Raw genomic sequence first — 14,954 nt, forward strand, 5'->3', positions numbered from 1 at the left:
CAGACACAGAGACAGACACAGACAGAGACACAGAGACAGAGACAGAGACAGAAACAGACACAGAGACAGAAACAGACAGAGGCACAGAAACAGACACAGAGACAGACACAGACAGAGACACAGAGACAGAGACAGAGACAGAGACAGAGACAGAAACAGACACAGACACAGAGACAGAAACAGACAGAGACACAGAAACAGACACAGAGACAGACACAGACAGAGACACAGAGACAGAGACAGAAACAGACAGAGGCACAGAAACAGACACAGAGACAGAGACAGAAACAGACAGAGACACAGAAACAGACACAGAGACAGACACAGACACAGACAGAGACACAGAGACAGAGACAGAGACAGAGACAGAGACAGAAACAGACACAGAGACAGAAACAGACAGAGGCACAGAAACAGACAGAGGCACAGAAACAGACACAGAGACAGAGACAGACACAGACAGAGACACAGAGACAGAGACAGAGACAGAGACAGAGACAGAGACAGAGACAGAAACAGACACAGAGACAGAAACAGACAGAGACAGAGACAGAAACAGACACAGAGACAGAGACAGAAACAGACAGAGACACAGAGACAGAGACAGAAACAGACAGAGGCACAGAAACAGACACAGAGACAGACACAGACAGAGACACAGAGACACAGAGACAGTTTGAACTTGTCAGATTTGATCTTCGTTGTTTGTGTGTTAGTGAAGAAAACAGTTTGTCTCCATGACGGAGGATCAGGACTTTACCTGGGGTCTTCCTGGAACAGGTACTGGATACCTTGACCATGATGAACGTCCCAGTCCACGATCAACACCCTGACACACACAGGGACACACACACACACGCGCGCACACACACACACAGACAGACACACACACACACACACACACACACACACACACAGTCATGATCACTGTTGGTCTTTGACTCATATTTACACTAGTTATCAGTAAACACACATGCGCACGCACACACACGCACACACACACACACACTGACCTGCTGACTGAGTGTCTTCTCTGAGCGTAACGAGCTGCGATCGCCACGTTGTTGAAAATACAGAAACCATTGGACTCGTTACGCTGAGCATGATGACCTGGAGGTCTGAGAGACAGAGACAGAGGGACAGGGAGAGAGACAGAGGGACGGACAGACAGAGAGAGAGACAGACAGACAGACAGACAGACAGACAGACAGACAGGCAGACAGACAGACAGACAGACAGACAGAGAGACAGACAGTTTAATGTATATTTCAGGGAAACATGCTGCTGGTGAACAGGTGAATGTTTGACTTCTACACTAAATAAAGTGTTATCTTATCTTACCTTACCTTACCTTACCTCAGCTTATCTTATCTTATCTTATCTTATCTTATCTTATCTGACGAGGTGCTTCTGAACACATCAAACTGTGATTGTTGTTACCTGATGACAGCGAATCCGTTCCTGAGGTCAGAGGTCATGACCTGATCGACCAGCTGGAGGACTGAACCCACCGCTGACACACACACCTGGAACGACTCCTGACACACACACACACACACACACACACACACACACACACACACACACACACACACACACACACACACACACACACACACACACACACACACACACACACACAGATTCTTTGTGATGATAAACGTTTCTAATTTCTACACTTCTCTGTTTTTTCTGTGGAAAACAATCAGTAAGCGTATCTGAAGTGACATGTGTGTAACTGTGTGTGTGTGTGTGTGTGTGTGTGTGTGTGTGTGCGCTCTCACAGGATGAAGGTAGACGGAGTCATATTTCTCTGACAGGGTGTGAAGTTCATCGTCGTTCATCGTCTGAGTCGACTTCATCAAATCCACATAAACCTTCCTACAAACACACGAGAGGAGACGACTTCAGAGTACTTCAGAGTACTTCAGAGTACTTCAGAGTACTTCAGAAGAAGAATCAGAGGGACAATCCCCTTTATTGTCACACACATTACGTGCACACACGCCATGCAATTGATGAAATTTGTCCTCCGCATTTATCCCGTCCTGGTCGTCCTTCCTTCGTGGCAGACCAGGAGCGGTGGGCTGCCATCCGACCGGCGACCCAGTCTCTTTCGTCACCGTTGGTCAGGCGGTGATCTTCTTGCATGTTTTTAGTGGGGGTATTTTTATGGACACCCCAGGTGAACACAGGGAGAACATGCAAACTCCACACAGAAAGGCCCTTTTTTCCTCAAGCTACAGGCACCGAAGGCATGGTGGAGGACACGCCCCCGGCGCCCACAGCGGGAATCGAACCTGTGAAATTGTAGCTGTGAGGGGACAGTTTTTCCACCGTACCACAGTGCTACCAAAGTGTAACTTTGTTTCAAATGCAGAGCAAATAATATCAATTTATGACATTCTGATTCATTATGTCTCAACACAGGACAGCAAAGTAAAGTCTCGTGGAGAATGCGGGTATCGATCCCGCTACCTCTCGCATGCTAAGCGAGCGCTCGACCATTTGAGCTAATTCCCCTGTAACTCAGAGTACTTCAGAGTACCTTGGAGAACTTCAGAGTACCTCAGAGTACTTCAGCGACGGTCTGATCTGGTTCTGTTCAAAGAAAACTGTGTCTGTCCTGCCCTGCTCTGTCCTGTCCTGTCCTGTCCTGTACTGCTCTGTCCTGTCCTCTTCTGTCCTCTCCAGTCCTGCTCTGTCCTCTCCTGTCCCGTTCCGTTCTTCGCTCTCCTCTCTCAGCTCCAAGTGTCTCCAGGACTTTCCAGGACCTTCCAGGCCTGTTTATGAGGTCTTGGACGGACTGGTTGCTGTCTGACGTCAGTGTTTGAGGTCTGATGAACCAGACCGACCTCAGAGGACACAGGGGTCACGCTGGACCCCCCAGCTGGTTTTTAAACTTCAGTTAGCTCATCAGAGCAGCTGTCCTGTTTGTGACTGAAGACCACACCTGTCTGCAGGTGTGTCTGCAGGTGTGTCAGCTGTGAGCACCTCTGTCTCCTGAGTGGCTGGGTGTTGTGGTTAATCACACCTGGCCTGATGAACAGGTAGGAAGTGTCTTACATTTAAAGGTCCTACGTGTGTTTCTATTATTGTGTCCAGCCTGCAGTGATGTGGACTCACGTGTGAGCGAGCAGCAGCTCCTCCTCTGTTGCTTCTCTGGGCTGAAACACAGACAGACAGAGAGACAGACAGAGAGACAGACAGGCAGACAGAGACACAGACAGATGTCAGCACACAGAACCACCTTCAGGACGTTCATTCATTCATCTGGACAGATGTGAGAGGCTAACGCTAACGTGCTAACAAGCTAGCTAAGAAAACACGCTGCGTGAATAACGACCTCCACTCTGACGCAGCGAGACAGCAGGTGTCCTCTGTCCAGCTCCTCCATGATGGACGTCACTCTGTCTGGACTCTCTGGATGACTGTCCAACACAACACACGACACACAGTCATGGAGAGGACATGTCATGTCTCCAGTAAGTGTGAAGTGCTCAGGTGAGCAGGTTACCTGGAATCCCACAGGTTCTTATGATGAGTGAAGATCTCAGAGAAAACCAGACCTGTCCCACCGACTGCTGACCTGCTGGACAGGTCCTGACACACACAGAGACAGACACATAGAAACACAGACAGAGACAGATACACAAAGACAGACACACAGAGACACGCACAGACAGAGACAGAAAAACAGAGACAGAGACAGACACACAGAGACACAGACAGATACACAGAGACACAGAGACACAGAGACACAGACAGAGACAGACACACAGAGACACAGACACACAGACAGATACACAGAGACACAGACAGATACACAGAGACACAGACAGATACACAGAGACACAGACACACAGACAGATACACAGAGACACAGACAGAGACAGAGACAGACAGGTACAGGGTTAGTGGGTCAGAGTCAGTTGGTGGAAGCTGCGAGCTGATTGGCTGGTGTCTGCAGACGGAGTCCTCGTCATGTGTTCAGACTCGTCCTCATCACGTTCATAAACAAACTCCTGTTACACATCAACCTGTCACCTCACTGAGAGTTAACCTTCACCTGCTGACCAATCAGGACCTGTTCACCTGTGGAAGGTTCCAAACAGGTGCACAGACAGACAGACAGACAGACAGACAGACAGACAGACAGACAGACAGACAGACAGACAGACAGACAGACAGACAGGAAGGCAGGCAGACAGACAGACAGACATGGATCTATGTGAATCACTGATTCGTTCCGTCTCACCAGCGTCTTCAGTCTGTCGCTCATCTCCTCCTCTTCCTCTCTGCTCCTCTCCATCCTTCCTCTCCTCTTCACCTCCTGCAGACTGCTTCCTCCCCCTTTCTTCTCCTCCTTTCCTTTCCTGCTGCTGCCGCCCTGAAAACACACACAGTTAAATTCACCTCTTCGCTCTCAATGAAGCTGCTGAGTCATCAGACAAACCTGAAACGAAGGAACAGAAGAAGAAAAATGAGAAAATACGATGCGAAGAAGAGACGACAGGTTCAGTCTGAGAAGAGCATCACACGTTAACATGAAAGGAAGGAGCAGGAGGAGCCGATGGAGGTGAGCTGAGGTCAAAGTCCACGCTGGTGGATGATTGACAGCTGCAGGACAATCATCAGCAGGCAGGCGGCCAGGTGAGGACGAGTGAACAGGTGAGTGGCTGAAAGTAGCTGGATCCTGAAAGACGCAGCTGAGGGCAGTGAGGAGGAGGAGGAGGAGGACGACGAAGCATCGTGACACAAATCAACACGTTCATGATTGAATCTGTCACAAAACCAACAGGTCAGCTGTGTGTGTGTGTGTGTGTGTGTGTGTGTGTGTGTGTGTGTGTGTGTGCCAGCTGACATACCTGAGGAGACAGACGAGGGGATCTTCTGACTGACTTCAGTCCAGATCCTGGAGGCTCTGATCCAGACTGCATCACTGATCCACCTGAAGACAGACAGCAGTGCAGCTCACAGACGGATCGATCGATCAGCTGATCAATCTGCTGATCACAGACGGATCGATTCACTTCAGTCAGTCAGTGGACCTAAAAACATGTGACAGCAGTTTTTCTGAGTGACCAATGAAAAGTTTCTCTGCTGAACCAGAGACAGACACGGCTGCTGATTGGACGATCTGAAGACTCCATTAAAAACACTCATTCTGACCATCGCGTACTTTTACTGCAGTACCTGATCTGAGTACTTGTTCCACTGTTTGTCTTGTATTGATTTAGGTTAGTTCAGGGCCTCTGGACATTCACTTCACAGAATACATGATGGATTAATACCACAGAACCACAGTCACAGGCATCAATAATCAATAACCAAACTGCGATCAGCAGGTTTTAGCAGATCAGTAACTAACTGACGACACGTGAACGCGTCCTGAATTCACACTGAGGAGAAATAAGTACCGTTAAAACACAAGTTTGTCTTCAGAGACACGGAGCGACTCAGGAGGAGCTGACAGCGGACCAGGACCAGGACCAGGAGCCGGTCCAGGACAGGCTGTCTCTGTCGTGTTAGCGGACCCGTTAGCTTCTCTGTTTATTAGCTGAGCGATGAAGAAGCTGGAAATAATCAATTAAAACATTCAGACTTACAGCAGCTTCCTGTTTTTCTGAGCACCAACGGAACTGTCGCACGTCTGTGACGTCACCGAGCTCCGGCGCGCCTCGAATGACGTCAACACCACTGCAAATTAGGAGATATTTCAGAACATGCAAGATCCATCAAGAAGAGGAGGAGGAGGAGGAGGAGGAGGAGGAGGAGGAGGAGGAGGAGGAGGAGGTTTGTTCTCATGACTTTATTAATGAATGCATTAATGGGTATAAAAAGATGATTCTGGCCCAGAACAGAAGACCAGGACGTCCCTCTGCTGCACAGACGTCCATCTCCGTCAGCAATCAACAGCAGCAGCAGAAACATCTCAACATCCACTGATGGAGGAGGTCTTCATCAGGCTTTCATGGTCACTGCTACAGAGACCAAGACCGAGGGAGACCAGCATGAAGAAGAGACCTGATCCAGCCAAGAACCACGAGACCTGGACCCTGGTCTGATGATGATGTCTCTGTGAAACTCAGAGACGGTGAACAGATGGTATCGGCAGGTGTGGTTTCACCACACAGCAGGTGGAGGAAGAGGAGGAGGTGTGACGGTGACCTGAACCCAGCCGAGCTGGAGCTCAGAGTGACGGAGAAGCAGCCAATCAGAGCTCAGCTTACATGGGAACTCCTTCAAGACTGATGGAGGGTCATCCAGGTGACGACACCATGAAGCTGGTCAGGAGACAACCAGAGACAGAGACATGATTCACTTCATGTCTTCAGTGTCCACACAGAGTGATGGAAAGAACAGAGACGGCGTCCAAACTTTTGACTGCTGCTGTCGTCCTGTCCACTAAAATACTACTACTGACGACGACGACGATGATGATGATCTAATCTTAATGATATGTGACCTCGTCCTCAGGATGTCCTCATTACAAACAGTCCACAGACTCACCTTGTCTCCAGCTGTCCTCGTCCTCCTCTTTGACGTTCATTTGTTGTCGCATTAAATAAAATAAAAGCTTTTGATCTGAACATCATTTCATTAGTTTTTAATGAAGTGTCAGATTTTATACAACAACACGAACAAATGATCAGAACGCTGAGATACAAAAAGACTCAGAGGACATCAGATAAAAACATTAAAAACACGTCAGAAAGTTTCAGCTGCGGTGTTCCTATTATTCTGTCCGTGGAGGTCAAAGGTCAAACACATACCACAGAAAAGAAACACATGAATACTGCAAAAGAAACACCAGGTGAAACAAAACCAGCAGTCAGCGTCACCTGAAGCGTCTCTTCACAATAAGAGCGTCAGAACAGAAACATGTTTGATTTTGTGCGTCAGCCTGGAGTTATTTATTTTATTCTTTGTGTTTGATCGTGTTGGTTTGTTTCACCTGCTGGAACAACATGAACGTCACTGTTACAGCTCAACGCTCTTATTGTGAAAATATCTCCTAACATTGTAATGAGACATCATGTGAACGTCCGCACTCCGCATGATGATGTCAGAATCTAGTGTTGATTTATCCAAAATATTGAAACTGTAGTGTTCAATTAGTGTGTCTCCATAGCAACAGTCCCTTTGCTGACGGGTGGAATTGTGGGTAGTGTAGTACTTGACTGCAGACTCAGTGAGGGAAACATGGAGGCATCAGATCATGAATCCACTAAACGTAACGAACGACCTGATTCTGATGAAACCAACACATCATGCCCAGATTTAGAGAAGACGTCCATCATTTCATGTCCATGTCTCACAATCAGCAGATCAGGAAGCTCTCATCGCGAAATCACAAGATCCATATCTCATATTTATGGGATGTTTGTGACATCTTCAGATCAAAACAACAACATCTGGATCTGCTCATCCTCAGATCTGGATCTCCTCACTCTGAGCTCAGGTGGGACTTCGTCTTTGTCTTCTGGATCTCATGTGCTTCTGTTTGCTGCCTCCACTTCCCACAGTGCATTTTTAGTAATGTCACACTGACTCATTCACAAACACGTTTTCACTACATCCCACTTCCTGTGTTTCTACCTGTCTATCTGTCTGTCTACCTGTCCTTGGCAGAGCGCAGGTCGGTTGTGATTGGGTCATGTTGGATGGTCTGGTGCAGCATCAGAGCCAATAAACCGGCTCGATTCGTCATCGCCGTCCTCAGATTCCTCTCTTGCTCAAACAGCTCATCCAGCTTATACCACTGACAGAGAGACAGACAGGGTGAGACAGACAGAGAGAGACAGACAGACACACAGGTAGAGACAGACAGGGTGAGACAGACAGGTAGAGACGGACAGGTAGAGACAGACAGAGAGAGACAGACAGACACACAGGTAGAGACAGACAGGGTGAGACAACAACAACCCCTGAACTCATCACGGTGCTGTTAACGACGTGTGGTGTGAATAAAGTTTTGTGGAGCTCGTTACCACTCGGACTCTCTCCAGGTCGACCTCGGCACGGCGAAGCTTCTCCCAGCAGTAATGTTTGTTACACTTCCTCTTGGACACTCGGCAAAACTCGCCCGTCGGCTCAAACACATCCTTCACCAGAGGACAACCACACACCTCGTCCGCCGGGACCTTACGGACAGACAGCCAGGGAGACAGGCAGCGAGACAGGCAGGGAGATACATCAATCTTACTGATCTCAGGTCAGCTGTCTTACTGATCTCAGCTGTCTCTCTGATCACCACCAGGTGTCTTCGTGGGACGCAGACTCACCTTCGGATCTCTGGAGTGTTCAGGACACAGAACCTGCAGCCGCTTACAGTACGTCTTACTCTGCGGGTTATACACATCACAGAACAACCGGGTGGCTCTGAAACACAGACAGACATGAGAGACAGACAGGTCTTACTCTGACAGCAGAGAGACAGACAGACAGACAGACAGACAGACAGACAGACAGACAGACAGACAGACAGACAGACAGACAGACAGACAGACAGGTGTTCTTACCCCTCTATACGTGTTGGGTACATGGAACCAAACGATGTCTGACTCTCATACTGTTGAACATACAGAGAGACAGACAGTAAGTGTTTGTCTTTTGTCTTTCTGATAGTCAGCTGTCTTACTGATCTCAGGGCAGCCGTCTTTCTGATCTCATGTCAGCCGTCTTTCTGATCTCATGTCAGCCGTCTTTCTGATCTCATGTCAGCTGTCTTTCTGATCTCATGTCAGCTGTCTTTCTGATCTCATGTCAGCTGTCTTTCTGATCTCATGTCAGCTGTCTTTCTGATGGTCACCTGTCTTACTGACAGTCACCTGTCTTACTGATCTCAGGTCAGCTGGGCTTTGGTTCAGTCTCTCAGTGTTTCAGGTCTTGACTCTGTTAGCTGACCTTGGCGTAGCATCTCTCCATGTGTCTCAGCGCCACCTTGGGGTTGATGGGGTGACTGCAGGAAACACAGAAGATCTGAAGGTCTGTGTCATCACCGTCACCTTCGGTCACCTGGACACAGAGGCGGACAGATGAGAGAAGAAAAGACATGAATGGAGCTAGCAGCTAGCCGTCCATCCATCCCTCCATCTCGTACCTCCTCCTGGTGTTGGACCTGCTGCTGTTTGGCGTTGGCGATGATGCCTTCAAGCTCGTGGAAACGTTTCTCCATCAGCGTGAGGCGGAGCCTCGCTGCCTGCTGCTCCTTCCTGATTCGCTCCAACTGTCTCCTCCCCATCTCCTCGGCGACGCACGGACTCTGCTGCCACTGCTGAATCCTCTGAGGGAGGATCTCATAGATACGACTGGAGGACAGAGACAGACACAGAGAGACAGAGACACAAAGACAGACAGACACAAAGACACAGAGACAGACAGAGAGAGACGCAAAGATAAAATGAGGACACAAAGAGACAGAGACAAACACATCAATCCAGAAAGTGAACCCACATCAGTCTGCTTTGACGGCAGCTCAGTGGACACGTATTCAGGATCACTGACAGGTTGTTTTTACTCAAAGTGGACTTATTGTGGATGTGGTGGACTTTGTTGTTGACTCTGTTGTGGACTTTATGGTGGACCTTGTTGTGGACTTTATGGTGGACCTTGCTGTGGACTCTGCTGTGGACTTTATGGTGGACCTTGCTGTGGACTTTATGGTGGACCTTGCTGTGGACTTTATGGCGGACCTTGCTGTGGACTCTATGGCGGACCTTGCTGTGGACTCTATGGTGGACCTTGCTGTGGACTTTATGGTGGACCTTGCTGTGGACTCTATGGTGGACCTTGCTGTGGACTTTATGGTGGACCTTGCTGTGGACTCTGCTCAGAGTTACGTCAGACTCGTCCCCGTTTGTGATTGATCACATGCTGTGAACGCACTCATGGAAAACCTGGGCTGACTTACCGAGGTGATGACCACGGTCATGTGATGGCGGCCGCGTTAGTGAAGCTGTGTGGTTTGGTCGTAGGTGTGGTTAAAAGTGTGATTAGACTCACTTGGCGGCGAGCTTCATGCCGCAGTCCTCGGAGCAGTATTTGGAGTTGACCCTCGCCGGCTGGACACATCCTGGACCCAGACACTGCCTCAGAGCTCCGCCCACCTCCTTAGTCCCGCCCTCTCCCCCTCGCTCGCTGTGTCGCACGCGCTCCCTGTGACGCTGCTTCGCTTTGTGACGACGAGGCTTTGCCTCCTCTTTAGGAGCAGAGACAGACTTCTAAAGGGGACAGGTGTGTTAGTGACATTATCAGTGATATCATCGGTGCACTAGTTAAAACCATCCTCACCTTCTTCTCAGTCTTCTTCTCTCGTCTCTTTACGTGTTTCACCTTCACGGCCTTCTTCCTGTGTGAGTCCAGGTGAGCGTCCTCATCCTCACTGTGCCACACCTGTAACAGGAAGATGCATCACACCACAGGAAGTGCCTGTTCTGGCAGCTGATTGGTCAGAAATGGTCACACACACTGACCAGGTCTCTGTATCCGGCAGCTTTGTACTGCTCATACAGCTCCAGCTCGCTCTCGCTGAACACCCCATCTTCCTCCTCTTCGTCGTCCTCCTCCTCATCTGACTGATGCCCCGCCCCTTTCCTCAGGAGGCCCCGCCCCCTCCCCCCACTCCGATTCATTTCTTCATCTTTGACACGAAGCATCTTCTGCTCAGAGATCAATAACAACAACAACATCAATAACATCGATAATAAATCATCATATATCAATATGTTCACGTTAACGTCATCATCATCATCATCATCATCACCTGTATGACAGCTGTATGACAGCTGTATGACACCTGTTTGACACCTGTATGACACCTGTTTGACACCTGTATGACAGCTGTATGACACCTGTTTGACACCTGTATGACAGCTGTATGACACCTGTTTGACACCTGTATGACAGCTGTATGACACCTGTTTGACACCTGTATGACAGCTGTATGACACCTGTTTGACAGCTGTATGACACCTGTTTGACACCTGTTTGACAGCTGTGTGACACCTGTATGACAGCTGTATGACAGTTGTATGACAGCTGTATGACACCTGTTTGACACCTGTTTGACAGCTGTATGACACCTGTATGACACCTATTTGACACCTGTTTGACAGCTGTATGACACCTGTTTGACACCTGTATGACAGCTGTATGACACCTGTTTGACACCTGTATGACAGCTGTATGACACCTGTTTGACTGCTGTATGACACCTGTTTGACACCTGTTTGACAGCTGTATGACACCTGTATGACACCTGTTTGACACCTGTTTGACACCTGTAACCGTGTGAAGACTCACCCGTGCTCGGACCTCACACTGCCTCAGGCGACACTTCTGTCGGATTTTGTTTGGACCGCCGAACTTCTTCATGTCTTTACAGAAGTCGCACTGAGCGCAGTCCTCTGTCCTCAGACAGGCGTCGCACTCGCCACACATCCGGGCTGAGCGCTTGATCTGAGGCAGAAACACGAATGTCACACTAAACAATACTCACAGCACTGCACACAGCACAGAAGAAGAAAGTGCAGCTGTGATCACTGTGAAATATTCTGTCACCTGGGGCGTAAAATAAAGAATATTACAGAAATACTGAGAATCACATACTACGAACTCCCAGGCCCAATAAAATTACAGCAGAAACATACACATGGTTGCCAGGTTACCTGTGACCCCCGCCTCCTGTCAATCTTGGGCTGGGGGGTGGAGCTCCCATCTCCATCCGGCTTGTCCTCCCTTTCTGGCTCCGACTCTTTCTCCTCCTTCTCCTTGGTCTTCTTTGGACGGTATTTAATCTCCAGAGACTGGTCTCTGTCTGCAAAGGACACAACACACAGCTAACAGACAGGTAACACTCAGGTAATGTTGACCTTAACAGTCACTCAGGTTCACTTCATGGTTGTTGACTGTTTTTTGCTTCTCTCACAGTTTGCTGTTATTTTACATTTTTCTTATTATCAAGTCTCATCCAGATCCAAACCAACATGTTGGTCTGTGTCTCTGCTGTCTGACTTCCTGCCTGTGGCTCTCAGCTCAAAGCTCATTGGTTGCTGCTGAAGATGTAAATCAATAAAAACTCCTCACAAATATTTAGTTTGACGTTTAAAAGCTTCATTATTTCCTCAAACAGCAGCTCGCTGTAGTTTCTATCAGACAAACAGGAGGACATGGAATATATGTGGGACTATTTTCACCAGCGGATGAATCCACATGTGGTGCTGTAGTGAGTGTGTGTGCATGTGTGAGTGTGTGTGTGCGTGTGTGTGCGTGTGTGTGCGTGTGTGCGTGTGTCAGAATAAACTACAGCGTGTGTGTTCATGTGATGAAGAACAACAGTGAGACTCACGGATGAGTTTTAACGGAGGAAGAAGGTCAATGAACTGTTAGCAGTTAGCAGTTAGCAGTTAGCAGTTAGCATTCAGCGCTGGTTTGAGTCTGAACGTGAGATTCGATGAGAAAGTAGAAAAAAATTCTACTTTATTTTTTTATTATCTGTTATTTGTGATCTGAGTTGAGACATTAGGAGACACTGACCTCTGCAGGACGGACAGTACCACACTCTGATGGCTTTAGCTGCTTTCTCTGAGACGCCAATACAGCTTCCATGAAACCACTCAGTACAGCTGTCACAGCCTCTGAGGGACAGACGGACGGACAGACAGGCAGAGAGACAGAGACAGACAGAAGGACGGACAGACAGGCAGAGACAGACAGAAGGACGGACAGACAGACAGGTAGACAGACAGACAGACAGACAGACAGAGAGACAGAGACAGACAGAGGGACGGACAGACAGACAGACAGGTAGAGAGAGAGACAGGTAGAGAGAGAGAGAGACAGACAGACAGACAGACAGACAGACAGACAGACAGGTAGAGACAGGTTAGTGTTGTCTCTACATTGGTTTCATCCACAAACAGACTCTTGAGGTCGTCTCACATCATGAAACAGTTGATGTCTGGTCTCCTGCAGACACAGTATACAGGACCGCTGGGCGTCTCCATGGCGACCTCTCCTCCTCGTCCCTCCTCAGCTCCCTCTCCTCCTCTTCCTCCCTCTTCCTCCTCCAGGCCTCGCTCTGCTCCTGCTGCCTCCTCAGACTGAGACCCAGCAAACAAAGGAGAGAGACAGGAACATCAGCTTCTCGACACAAGACAAAGCTTCTGTGAGACCTTCACAAACACAGGATTCCTGAGTGTTTCTGTGTCTCCAGTCCACCTCAGACCAGACCAGGTGTCATCTCAGACCAGGTGTCATCTCAGACCAGGTGCCATCTCAGACCAGGAGGTAGGAAGCAGCTCAAACACTCAGAGAGGAAGCTTCTAAGAAGTAAAGACTATTGGAGCACAGTCCAGATCAAAGACCACCACACCTGGTCTCGTCAAACCTGGACCAGCAGCTGATTGACAGAGAAGTCTGATTCGTGAAAACAGCATAAAAGACAAGTCGATGGACGAGGTCGGTCAAGACCAGAAACCCCCGAAGCAGGTTTTGACGAAATGGACACGCTGACATTAACATTTAGGACACAGAAGAAAAGGTTTTTGTCTTCTTTGTCCAGAACTCAAACTATCCCTGTAGATCAAACGCTGGACTTGTCCCTTGTCCCTGAACTAGACCTGGACCACATTCACATGGAGACTCCACGAATCCAGTTCAAGAAGTGGACAGAAAACAGACGCAGCGTGTTCAGATGCTGTTCATTATCAATCAATCATTACTGTGATCGATCAATGAGACAACAGAGGGCACGTGTCTTCAGAGTGTCCAACATGTCCAGCTGAACGTCTCAGCTGTTTCTTCCTCTTTCAGATGAAACTTTTGTGTCTTTTAGTAACAGCTGAAAAACTTCACATTTCAAAATAAAAGATTTTTTTTTTTTTTTCTCCATCGAGACCAGAACGCCTGGTCTCACTGCAGAACCAAGACATGCAGACAGGACGGGGGACGGAAAGCTTTACTCTGCCTGTGAAGACAGAAGAAAGGCTCTGTCTGTCCGGACCACGTCAGACCAGGTCCACGAAGAACCGGCTCCGTTTCCTCAACTCACTTCTGGTCTGAGTCCAGCTGCTCCGTTATTCTCCATCAGTGCAGCATCTGTCTGTCTGTCTGTCTGTCTGTCTGTCTGTCCTCATGAAGACTCACCATGATGACGCTGCCGGCGCTGAAGATGAAGATGAAGATTCGTCTTCTGGTTAAATCAGAACTCCGTTTTAATTTCACTCATTTTTCATTTTGGAGCAAATCTGCAGAAGTCTCTTTGTTCTTCCTCCTCCTCCTCCTCCTCCTCCTCCTCCTCCGTCTTCTGTCTTCTTCTTCTTCTGCGCGGGGAGCTGAAGCAGGAGCAGGTGGAGGCAGCAGCGACGCCTTCAGGGCGGAGGCTCAACTGCAGCCTGAACAGACCGCCTCCTCTTCATCAGGCGTCGATCAACTCTGATCTCATGTTCCTCATCCTCCACTTTTTTTTTATTTAGGTTTTTAAAGTTTAAACAGTGAAATGAGATAAAAAGCTGCTCATCACAACATTTAACATGCAAATACTGCAGCGAGTTACAGAAACACATGAAATCATATAAAAATAAATAAAGTATATCTGTTATTGTGTTAAGATATGGTTTAGCACACAGAGAACGTGTTTCAACAACAACAACAACAACAACAACAACAACAACAACAACAACAGGAACACGAAGCTCTTTGTATTTCATTCATAGCAGCAGCATACAAGACCCACAATGCACTGCACCTCTAATCTGGCCACCAGTGGCTTGTAGCCCGCCCACGCTTTACCACAACCAATCACCTTGCTTGTCCCTCACCACGAGGGGGCCAACAGAGGGGTCGGACTGGTACTCCTGGTCTGCAACGATGGAACAACATCTGGACAGCAGACAAAGCTCACCTGTTCAGTCTGAAAACTCACCTGTTCAAACTGAAAGCTCACCTGT

The 14,954-nt window shown here is 48.5% G+C and overlaps 2 protein-coding genes across 5 annotated transcripts in view; both read right to left on the minus strand.

The window, feature by feature from the left end:
* hdac6 (histone deacetylase 6) overlaps positions 1-5,651 on the minus strand; it is a 13,569-nt gene extending 7,918 nt beyond the window's left edge. For 3 of the 4 annotated variants that reach the window (XR_011602396.1, XM_070967883.1, XM_070967881.1), the window contains exons 1-10: positions 5,610-5,618; positions 4,869-4,951; positions 4,259-4,390; positions 3,518-3,603; positions 3,347-3,431; positions 3,127-3,167; positions 1,785-1,881; positions 1,441-1,538; positions 1,014-1,118; positions 761-829 (exon numbers count right to left, since the gene is read on the minus strand). Coding sequence is in view for 3 of the 4 variants with exons in the window: in XM_070967883.1 (XP_070823984.1) it covers positions 761-829; positions 1,014-1,118; positions 1,441-1,538; positions 1,785-1,881; positions 3,127-3,167; positions 3,347-3,431; positions 3,518-3,603; positions 4,259-4,390; positions 4,869-4,940 (785 nt within the window). In the remaining variant the exon portion in view is untranslated. Of the gene's footprint in view, positions 1-760; positions 830-1,013; positions 1,119-1,440; positions 1,539-1,784; positions 1,882-3,126; positions 3,168-3,346; positions 3,432-3,517; positions 3,604-4,258; positions 4,391-4,868; positions 4,952-5,609 lie in introns of all 4 variants that reach the window. The other variant, XM_070967882.1, reaches the window with a different exon arrangement.
* A 934-nt stretch (positions 5,652-6,585) lies between these two features.
* On the minus strand, positions 6,586-14,326 carry cxxc1a (CXXC finger protein 1a). The gene is made up of 14 exons (XM_070967899.1): positions 14,152-14,326; positions 12,946-13,106; positions 12,541-12,641; positions 11,673-11,821; positions 11,308-11,463; positions 10,479-10,664; positions 10,297-10,398; positions 10,009-10,226; positions 9,107-9,314; positions 8,911-9,021; positions 8,526-8,575; positions 8,289-8,385; positions 7,995-8,147; positions 6,586-7,765 (listed from the first exon to the last, which is right to left on the minus strand). The coding sequence occupies exons 1-14, from the start codon at positions 14,152-14,154 to the stop codon at positions 7,619-7,621; spliced, it is 1,842 nt and encodes a 613-aa protein (XP_070824000.1). The 5' UTR covers positions 14,155-14,326; the 3' UTR covers positions 6,586-7,618.
* Between the last annotated feature and the right edge of the window lie 628 nt (positions 14,327-14,954).

Source organism: Chaetodon trifascialis, chromosome 8, assembly GCF_039877785.1.
Source record: "Chaetodon trifascialis isolate fChaTrf1 chromosome 8, fChaTrf1.hap1, whole genome shotgun sequence".
In the NCBI taxonomy this organism is placed as follows: domain Eukaryota; kingdom Metazoa; phylum Chordata; class Actinopteri; order Chaetodontiformes; family Chaetodontidae; genus Chaetodon; species Chaetodon trifascialis.

Bases quoted from the DNA above. Each gene is read 5' to 3' on its own strand.
- cxxc1a (XM_070967899.1), bottom strand. The intron at 11,822-12,540 runs GTCAGTGTCTCC...TGTCCTTTGCAG, and splicing joins GTACTGTCCGTCCTGCAGAG to ACAGAGACCAGTCTCTGGAG. The intron at 10,665-11,307 runs GTGAGTCTTCAC...ATCTCTGAGCAG, and splicing joins AGTGTGAGGTCCGAGCACGG to AAGATGCTTCGTGTCAAAGA.